This window comes from Asparagus officinalis, chromosome 10, assembly GCF_001876935.1.
Source record: "Asparagus officinalis chromosome 10, Aspof.V1, whole genome shotgun sequence".
Classification (NCBI taxonomy): domain Eukaryota; kingdom Viridiplantae; phylum Streptophyta; class Magnoliopsida; order Asparagales; family Asparagaceae; genus Asparagus; species Asparagus officinalis.
In genome coordinates, this window is record NC_033803.1 from 8,639,483 (window position 1) to 8,650,850 (window position 11,368).

At 36.1% G+C, this 11,368-nt stretch overlaps 1 protein-coding gene across 1 annotated transcript in view; it reads left to right on the forward strand.

The window, feature by feature from the left end:
- LOC109825337 (la protein 1-like) overlaps positions 1-9,180 on the forward strand; it is a 28,444-nt gene extending 19,264 nt beyond the window's left edge. The window contains exons 8-11 of the mRNA XM_020392182.1: positions 744-891; positions 5,921-6,005; positions 8,798-8,896; positions 8,928-9,180. Of these exons, the coding sequence (XP_020247771.1) occupies positions 744-891; positions 5,921-6,005; positions 8,798-8,896; positions 8,928-8,931 (336 nt within the window). The 3' untranslated portion in view covers positions 8,932-9,180. The remainder of the gene's footprint in view (positions 1-743; positions 892-5,920; positions 6,006-8,797; positions 8,897-8,927) is intronic.

Sequence of the window (11,368 nt, forward strand, 5' to 3'; positions counted from 1 at the left end):
ATGTTGCCTCATTGATAATATCTTTGGGTTCACTTTTCATCTGTACCATTATCTGAGGAATATCCAAAGTATCCAGTAACATAATTGATATAGTCAAACTTACATATAACATTAAAAATAATAATTTGTAGGTTAATTAAATTTATTAAATGATTTTTTGCAGCAAAATCGTTAGCCAAGGTCCCAAAATTTGCTTAGTATTCTACAATTTAAATAATAAACGTAGTGAAAGCATCCATATTGTTTTAATTTATGGTGTTTCCATAGAAACCAGTCAAACCACCATAAAAATATAGTGGTTCTAAGAAACTATCTTTGAATTTCAATTTATACATAGACTACCTTTAAAGTGGCTTTGTGTTGCAATCAACAACCTTGCGTCCAAAGTTTCCCTAAGAAACAAAAACCAACCTTAAAAAATTCACGTTCAAGATATGTGACTTGTATTCTAACCAGACCTAAACACAAACAAAATGAGTCACGTGTCTTGAATGTGAGTAAATTTTTGGGTTTTAAGTGAAAAATTTGAATGACCAATGATTGATTTCTACATAAACCCACTTTGAAAGTCATTTGTGTATTTATTGAAATTGAAAGGTGGCCAATGTATTTATTGATTGCTACATAAACCCACTTTAATTTATCCAGCTGTTGTCATGTTGTTACTTGGAAGAGTTCATATAACTGTTTTCTCATTTAGCTGTCTGATTGTAAATATAATTTGGTGCTTGTCCTTTTTGAAGTTTGTTGATTTTCGGATGAGTGAGAAATCAGGATACATCCGATTTGAGGATCCTGATTCTGCTGTTAAAGTTCGTGCTGCAGCTGTGTTTACCGATGAAGGCGGCTTCATTGTCAAAAATCATATTGCTACAGTAGAAGCACTATGTGGTAAGTTCTCTCCCCCTTTGCTTTAATGCTGATTTGTATCATCATTTTATATTTTGTGTGGTTCTTTCAGGGTTATGTTAATATCCATATTGAAATTTAGTGGCCACCTTCGCAATTGAAATGGGTTGCTATTTGCCATACACATCGGCAAACCACAGTAGAAGTCCCAAAATCTAAATATCATAAGTTTGATAGTTTATCCTCATTGCTTTCTAGATGAGCTTTCTTCTTAAAGTAGATTAGATTTTTGTTTAAATCATTATATTTAAATCTCAATTAGTTTGTGATTTATTTACTTTAAAATATTGCATCAGAACTTAGTTTATTTGGATGCTCAGAGGATGTCCTTTATGCATGTACACTTGAAACCATCAATCTTCTGATCCCTCCTGTGGGTAAATCTCTAAAGATTATGTGCAGATCTAATCTAATATTCAGGTTCTAAATATAGTAGTCCATGTACAATACCGATGTGATCATACTCCATGTACTAAGTGTGGTAATACTTTGACAATAATTTATGTTGTTGTGGATGACTTTTATCTCAGGTTTAAATTTTAGCTTCCACTCTGTTGTTTTGTACAGAGAGGATTTAGAGAAAAAGAAGTTAGCTACTTAGTAGCATCTCCTTATCTATTTATATTAACGAAATGATGGTACAGTTAAGTCCCTAACTGATGTCGGACTAAACCAAAGAGACTAAACCCAAAATAACTCCCCTTCAAACCAGAGTGTATACATCATACATACCCAGATCTTCTCCATGAGTTTTTCACGAATTATATGGTAATCAACTTCAATATGTTCGTTCTCTCATGAAATACGATTCTTAGCAATATGGATTGCCACCTTATTGTCTTCATATAAGCTCATAGGACACTCAGGAGGGAGTTTAATTTCAGTCAGTAAATCTCTGATCCATATCATCTCTAACGTTACATTAGCCATGGCCGTATACTTCGACTCTGCACTCGAACGAGACACTTTACTTTGTTTCTTACTCTTCCATGATATAAGGTTTTAATTTGAGTGTTGAACTGAGTCATGATTTTTGAATAAAATATTTTAAAAATAGAAAACTCTTCAGAACGGGATTTCAAAAGATAAATCCATGTAACACGTGAAAAATCATCCACAAAGCTAACGAAATATTTAAATCACATTTTTGAATTTATTGAACATGGACCCCAAACATCAGAATGAACCAAATCGAATGGCTTAGTAGCTCGGTTATTGACTCGATTAGGAAACGACACACGATGGTGTTTTCCTAACTGACACGACTCACAATCTAAGGTGGAAATACCACTTAAAGAGGGCATAATCATTTTGAGAACATGTAGAGATGGATGATCAAACCGACAGTGGTAATCAAGTGCATATAAAGTACTGGTATAAGCCACATGATCAGAAGCCAACTCTAGCTCATACAAACCCTTTCGCTCACGTCCTGTGCTAATCGTCTTCCTCGTTACAAGATCCTGAAATAAACAATGAGTAGGAAAGAATGTCACAGTACAATTTAAACGTTTTGTAATTTGACTAACGGATAAAAGATTGGAAGGAAAACTAGGTAAATAGAAAACAGATGACAAAGGAAGATTAGAAGTAGGAATGACCTTGCTAATACCTCTAACTGCTGTGCGTGATCCATCAGCTAGAATGACATGGTTAGAAGCATTAGAGAATGATGACAAAATATTACGATTTCTAGTCATATGATCAGTAGCTCCTGAATCAATAATCCAAGGTTTAGACGAAGACGATGTGAGAGAAGATATACCTGCACGCACAAGAGTAGCTGAGAAAGAGGAAGATTGTGCTTGTGAATTCTGGTATTGTTGAAATAGCTGGAACTGCTCAAATTGACGTTGAAGCTGTTCATCGTGAAAAACAGATGTAGACGGTTGTTCGGTTTCAGTAGATGTGTCCTAAGAAGTCATATATGCACCACTTTTTGCCTTTTTCTTTTCAAGTTCCGGGCAGTTGTATTTAATGTGATCAGGTTGATGACAGTAATTACAAGTCAGAGAAATATCCTCGGGTGGATTTCCTTGGAGGAAACCTCCTCGTCGTCCTTTGTGACCTCAGTTGCCACCGTGGCCACGTCTGATCTCTGAATACCCACGGTCTCTACCACGACCAGCAAAGTGTCCACTACGACTAGATGGAGACATGCCCTGAGTGGCTAGAGCTGATCGGTCTGAGGTGGGTGATGGAGCTGAAGGTGCTGCTAGAATAGAATTTTTAAGAAAATGATAGGTTTCTGAAAGGGAGCTTACAGCAGAACTACCCATAATCTGGGGCCTGGCCGAGGAATAAACTGAATCTAGACCACCCAAATATGTGAGTACCATCAAGCGGCTCCATTGATTCTGCATTTGTTGGACGTCAGAAGTCATTGGAAAAATTTGTCGAAGTTCCTCAGCTAGACGGTTGAACTCTCCATAATAGTCATCAAAGGATGTGTCTTCCTGTTTCTTACGGAATTACGCCTGAATCACCTCATAAGCTCTGGTGATGTTGCTGCTTCCGCCATAGAGAGATTGAAGAAAAGTCTATAGTTCTTTGACAGTATTACAATGCAAAACAAGGTCCTGTACTTTTGGTTCCATGGTAGTAAGGATCTGATGAAGGAGAATATTATCCTCCAATGTCCAAACATCTGTCGGTGGAGTAGGAGGGTTGGACAACAAATGACTGGTCTTGCCTCGACTAGCCACGTAGATCTCAACAACTCTCTTCCACTGTAGGTAGTTGTTGTCATCTAACTTTCGATCTGTAATTTTTCCAGCAAAGATCTCTGAAACTTTTGTCTGGACCAGCGGGTCTGCAATCTTGTTCTCAGTCAAACTGGTCATCATAAAACAGACGAATACAATCGAAACCCTCCTTGAGACAGATGTTAAAACAAACAGATGCTCAAAACAACAAATCAAGAGGACATATATTCGATTAGTTCTCCAATTCAGAAAAGGAGTCGCGGAAATGATATCAACCCAAGAGAGAACTGACTTTTGTTTTTCACAAAACCCAAGCCAACCTCTATATTCGTGTTTCATGAAGGAAACAAGAACAGAAAGTGGAATATCTCATCAAATTGAGATAAACACTCTTCCTCGCATCAGTTCTAGGACTGACTCGACGAGGGACCTCATCAGTTCGAGGGCTGACATGTCGAGGGAAGCAAAGTGATATATATAGTTTTTTTAGAAGATCTCTATATTTTCAGATCTTAAAAAAAATTGCAGGTGGAGGCGACGACTTCGACAGGTGGAGAGGGCGGTGTCGGCGTCGGCAGGTGGAGTCGGCGGCCGGCGGCCGTCGTCGTCGACAGGTGAACGGCAAGCGACTTCGGCAGGTGGAGACGACGGGCTTAGGCGACAAATGTTGGAGATGCGGCTTTATCGTCGTCAGGAAGGTGAGGCTTGAACGTAACGGCGTCGACTGTCAGGCAGGTGGAGGGAGAACGGTGTCACGTCGTCAGGTTGGAAGGCAGTGGTATTTTCGGTGAGCAGGTGAGAGAGGTCGCTAGGCGTTTTTGAGATTGGGTTAGTGGTTTTTTTGAGATTAGGGTTTAAGTGAGAGGCGCGACTACAGTGGTTTTTTTTGAATGGCGGCTAGGGTTAGGGTTTAGGGTTTAAGCTCTGATACCATGTTGTTTTGTACAGAGAGGATTTAGAGAAAAAGAAGTTAGCTATTTAGTAGCCTCTCCTTATCTATTTATATTAACGAAATGATGGTACAGTTAAGTTCCTAACTGATGTCGGACTAAACTAAAGAGAGACTAAACCCAAAATACTCTTAACACACCCCATTGTGCAAGAGTTATTATTGTTTTTTTCCCCAAGGTAGTTTCACTTATGCAACCGGTTTACTTTTTTGGGTTAATTGCATGTCGGTCCTTTGAGTCATCGTTAATTGCCAAATAGTCCCCCAAATCTCATTATTTGCTTATTAGTCCTTTAAATCTTTAGTTTTCTTGGCAATCCGTCCCTCGTGTTAGTGTTAGGTGGTGTTATTAATGACTGTTAAATGTGACGGAATTAGGTAGAATACCCATTATTGAGATCATTCCCATGCTCCCCCCAAACCCAAAATTGAGGTCATTCCCATGGCTAGCTTCCCTCTAAACCTAAACTTTGGGAGGGAAATGTATACCCGAGTAGCAGTAAGGTAACTTAAGTAAGGTAACTTAAGTTGTTGGGTTAAGCATTAAATCAACTAGAGTTAGAGAAGTTAACAGCTTCTCTAATAGAAGGACTATATGGCAAGAAAACTAAAGATTTAGGGGATTAATAAGTAACTAATGAGATTTGAGAGGCATTAAAACGTGAAACCCTCCGCAGGTATACGTAACAATAAGCTGCTCAATATGTGACTTTTAGTTTGAGCGTTAGTTTGCAGAGCATACATGTGAACTGAAAAAGATGACGGGGATCATTTGATATTTCATTATTGAAATTTCAAGGTTGGTATTGATCTACAGAAAATTGTTGTTCTTTATGTAAAATGATTTTCTTATAATTCACTCGTGTAGAATATTTTAACATTACTAGCTATAGATAGAGTTTACTTGATGTAGATCTAAACTACCACCAGCTTGGGACCACATATGTTCTTTGAAAAATGTGATACTCCGGATCTAAAAACTCTTGTCTGCTTGTAAATTGAGTTAGTTTCAATATCCAACTTCAACCTGAGAGATCAGATGTATGTAAACTAGTCTACACTATAATATGATTGATGTTGTACCGTAATACATATGATTATCCTTTTTTGCTTCAGAAGGCCGTAGCCTATACACATGGTTGTCTAACATGCTACTAATGTCTGGAGATATTTTGTGTCATACCCTTTATACAACAATTTTCAGTAGTCTGACTCACTTTATTACTTATTTTATTAAGCATAATCATGGACCTGCTAATCAGCTTCCTCACCATCATTCAGTTCGAAATGGGTTTTGTTGAGGTTTAGCGATGCTCGGTTTCTTGACCTATTCTCTTCTCTGCATGTATGAATTCAGGTGATGCAGAAAAGGAGTACTGGAGCAAGCTCCGTGGTAATCAAGAGAAGTACAGGGAAAATAAAGGAAATAATTACAGGGGAAGGTAAACATCTTTCCTCAAATCTTCTAATCTATTTTTTAGCCCGTTCAAGTTTTTATCTTCTTTATTCAATTTTTTTTTTGATAAATCTTCTTTATTCGTTTAAACTGCATAAATTGCTTTGCAAGTCTAGCTTTCCAGTGTTATAAAAATTAATTGTTACCCGTACGATGCATGGAATTTAGCATTACCATATTGTTGCACATACTTTGGGTTATAATTATGACCTCAAAAGAAAAACAAATTTTCTATTGTTTTAGAAGTTAACAAGTAAAGAACTCTTCTATTTCATATTGAGAACATGCTGTTGGAATTGTGTCTTTGATTCTTTGTATAACTTCATAATAATTAAATAGGGTTAGAGATCTATCATGATTAGAAGATTGGGCCTCATCATGATTAGGAGTTTGAATCCTATTCTAGTTAGGAAGTTAGGCTAACGATAGTGTTTTGATTTCCCTATATATATTCTTCTATTATTGGAGGAAAAACCAAGGAGAGGAGAGAGAGAGCCAATATTCTTATAATCTAAGGTTAGCGGAAGCGTAGCCTGATTTAAGAATATTGTGCGAGAGGTGAGGGTTTCGTAGTCTTTGTTCGTGCAAAAGATTATAACATTGGGAGAGAGTTTCACAGTTTTTGTCCGTTCAAAAGATTGTTAGGAGAAGTTTTTGGAGAGAAAATGAGAGTTGATTATGCATGTGAGGTTGAGAGATTGAGAGGCGAGAGTTGAGTGGTTCCTCTTGTAGTTCTCTCTGATATATAGTGGATTTTTTGAATTATTGCCCTGTGGATGTAGGTCAAAGTTGGTCGACCTAATTACGTAAATCTCGGTGTTCTTTCTTCTTGATTGTGAGCCGGCTTCCGAGTTGGGGGGATCGTAGTACGCGGGGAGTAAAATTCCCCAACACATGCAAAAGAAATCATCATGATGGTGTGGTTTTCATGACTAAAGCATTGGAAAAAAAATCCTACTTGTCATTCATGTAACTAGTGAAAACTATCGCGCGGACACGCACGAAAAAATAGAATATATATATATATATATATGAGAAATATGATTCTAAGGAGCCACCTTAGATTGAATCTAAGGATGTACCTTCAAAATTAGATATACACGTCCACTTCGTTCATTTTGATCTATATGATTCAGATGACATATAAGCAAAAAATTAGGCATATTTGGTTGTATTTACTAATGCATCAGGTGATAGTAAAATACAACACAACCAAAGAGAATGAAAAATATATGTTAGAAATATTCAAACATTATGATTTTTATTTTGTAGATGTTTTGAGAGATTTAGATAATATTGAATAGAGTAGATTATCCATTATTGAATTAGCTCAATCCATTTATTGAGATGTGATCCTTTAGATTCAATCTAAGGTGGCTCGGCTTATATATATATATAAATAATATATAACTATATATATATACAATGTGTGTGTGTTGGTGTGTTTGTGTAGTAGTGTGTGTGCTGTGTGCTGAAAAATGGGTATGTTTGGTACGCAAATGACTAAAAAAGTTATGTTTGGTAGTAGAAGTGGCAATAATCTCATCTATGTGTAATGTCAAATGTTAGAATATCCGCCATCGTACTTCTTATTCTTACCCATTGACATGTGGTCCCGGACTATCTGAATGAGTGGAGGGATTGTGGGCCATCCTCACTAGTCCACTACCAAATCAGCAAAATTTATGCTTGGGTACAAGCATAACCGCATATTTCTCGTCTCTCGTCTCTCTATATATAGGTATATATGACTATATACTATATATTATGATATAGCGTATAATATATTAACTAAATATTGTCAATCTTATATGGACGTCCACTAAGTTTCTTATTATTGAGGGATCATTTGATTGAGCTATATTTGGATGATTCCGTTCGCGTTGACGTTGATCTAACATATTCTAAAAACCCGCAACACACGCAAATTTAGGGTGAACCCGTCGTGTGGTTTGACGCCTGCCCCGTCGAGCAATGTAAAAAATTCTATTCATTTAAAACCAGTTAAGATTGGATACGAGTGGATGAATGGTCAAACGTGAGCGGTTTCAGCCCCGCAAACTTGGTGTGTTGGGGTTATACTAGATCAGGAGTTCAAGCGGAGCGGATCATCCCCATTTAGCTCAACAAGTAGGTCATCAATGAGCTAAGAAACTTAGTGGACGTCCAACATCAAGTGACATATATATATAGTAATATATATATATATATACTAAGTATATAAGAGTATCTATAAGAGGAGAGGAGAGAGGAGAAATGAGAAACTTGGTACAAGTTGCTTCATAACAACTTTGTAGTGATCGTGGCCTTCTTTCGCACTACATCTACATTGAGTTGGTTGAAGGTGGTGTGAGCGGCTCTATCTTGAGTTGTGTAGGGTCAAAGATTAGGCGCACATCACTACCAAGTTGGCTTTAAGCAACTTGGTACTAAGTTTCTCCCATTTTCTCAATATATATGATATATATATATATAATATATATATATATATATAAGAATAGAATAGATGCAGGACCCTGCTTCCTGGGGGCTATTTGCCTCCTGGTCCTATGTTTGTAGCCTCTCTTTTAATTCTCTTCTAAAGAGAAAAGGAAGTGAGTTTGAGTTCATTCTTCTTTTATTTCAAGCAAGTAAAAGGCTATCCAGGTTTCTCTTTCATTCTCGCTTTTCCCATTGCCTTCTTATTATCATATTACTATGTTTTCACAAATTCATGAACTTTCGTCTTTTACATTACTTCATAATACAGTTTGATATCAACCTTTTGCTGTATTGCAGGGGTAGGGGCAGCAAGGTAAATAGACAAACCGATGGCAAGAGACAGCGCCAAGCTGATTCATTCAGCGGGCGACCTAATAAAGCTCAGAAAGTTTTAAGTTGATGATAATAAAGCTCAGAAAATTTTAAGTTGATGATGCGAATGAGTAAATCCTTTTTTGTAGTTTTGAGCTTGGCTCCAATGCACTTCTCTGCTGTTCTGTGCAACGAGCTAAAATTTTGATTGTGAGCGCATATCAATTCCATTTCTCATTTAAATTGTGCTGCAGTTATTAATAAGACTATATTTGTAGTTCTTGAGTTACATAAGTCGTGTCAAATGGTATTTTATTGTGAACAATGCGATCTTTGCTCAGAATGTCACCATCTTTTTTTGTCATGCATTGTTGATTTGTCCGAATTTTGGGGCTGCGCGACGTTGTGATTAGAGGTGTGAATGAGCAGAGCTAAGGTTTAAAATTCAACGAGGCTTTGGACTCCAACGTAGTTATATTTTGAGCTTAAAATTCAACGAGGCTTTTGACCCCAACGTGGTTATATTTTGAGCTTAAATTGGTATTCAGTTTGAGAAGACTTCCTTTTTTATTTTTTTTATATTTTTTGCAGGTTGGGGTACAGTAACCTGACTGATTTTTTTAGCTTTGATTCCGGAGCAATAACATGGAGTTCTAAGAAGCAAGAGATATTGGCTCTTTTATCTTCCGAAGCAGAATATGTAGCAGCAATACGACAAGCCTTGTGGCTTAATAAAGTACTTTTTCATTTTGGTTTTATGCAGTAGGAAACTATAGAAATTTATGTGACAACAGGTCTACTATAGCAATGACCAAGAATCCTGTTTTTCATGATAGAACGAAGCATATTGATATACAATGTCATTTCATTTGGCAGCTGGTACCTGAACATAATCAACTGTCAAATGCTCATATGAGTTTTAATCATGCTAAACTAATTAAACCAGAAATGAGCGGGGCTAAGAACTTCTGAAACTTGAAAGATCTTTATATAAAATGGTAAAACACTGCATCAATCACTTCGATAAGTTGCACCGCTCACAAGACCGCAGAAAATAGTGCCCCCCAGTAAAGCTAGAAAATAGTGCCCCGGTATAGGAAAATACTGCTACAGTGACCATTATTTTTTGGGACTAATATCTTCATATTTTGAATTAGTCCCTCAAATTTGTTATGAAATTAATCCCCCAAAATTTTATATTTTGAAATTAGTTGCTCAAATCTTTTAAGTGATTTAAAATTAGTCTCCAAAATCTTTCAACCTGGTGCTAACAGAAGGAACTAATTTCATATCACTTAAAGAGTATTTGGTGGCCTAATTTCAAAATTTGAAGAATCTGAGGGCTAATTTCAAAACGCTGAAAAATCTAGGAGACTAATTTCAAAATATGAAGAATTGAGAAACTAATATCAAAATATGAAAGATATCAGGGACTAATGTAAAAAGCCCTTACTTTATGTATATTTACCAAAACTAGGTGGTGAAGGAGAAACACAACTCTACAAATTAGGAGGTTCACAATACAATCTGCTGTTGACAGTGGTTCTTACTAACTTATTCCAATTTACAATGAATATAAACTGAGGGGCTTAAAAAAAAAAAAAAAAATCAAAACAATGACTAGATTTCTTTTTTCATGAAAATGAAAAAAGAAAACACCGACATGTAGTAATTAACATAAAAACTAGTCATACGATGTTAAATGCACATATTCATTTGCGCAAGCATATGACAAGAGAAACAAAAATACCCAAGACTGGGATGAAATTATCACAGGTTACATGCATTTATGGCCAACTGAAGTGAATAAAGACCATCACAGCTAGGACATGTACTGAATCAAATTCCAGTATCTATGCTCAGGTTCGAAGTCTTCATTTACAATTATTTGAATTCAATTCGAATACCAAATGACATTAGAATGCAATTCATTTGTATATAATATGTTTGATTATTATTCATAAATATTCATTTAACACGTTATTACATACTCGTTATTATTCGATAATATTCCATGGTGCTTGGTAATAGATACAACAAACTTATCATGTTTGATAATAGAAACAAGGAATTTATCACATTTGCCACTGGAGTATACAAATACACAACAGAAATATCAATAATGGAGCAACAAACGCATGTCTCGCACAATAAAGAACCGGACAAATTGGAAAAAAAATCATGCTCTTGTAAACACAATTGTTCGGTATAACATAGCGAACAGGAACAAAATACAATATAGAGAAATCAATAGCAGAGCAACATAAACATGTCTCACACAGTATAGAACCTAATAAATAGGAACAAAATCAAGTTGTTACACAATATAATTGTTCAGTATCAAAAACAAGCAGATCATCACATTTGTGCACCAAACTATACATATATAGTATAGAGAAATAATCAATAGAGCAACAAAAACATATTCCATACATGAAAATAAAAGCAACCAAATGGCAACAAAAAATTGTTCACTTACAACAATAGAAAAGCATTCTCAGTGCAACAGTGCCACTTGCTTTTGGTAGTCAACTAGAAAAAAAACAGCTTGTCGAA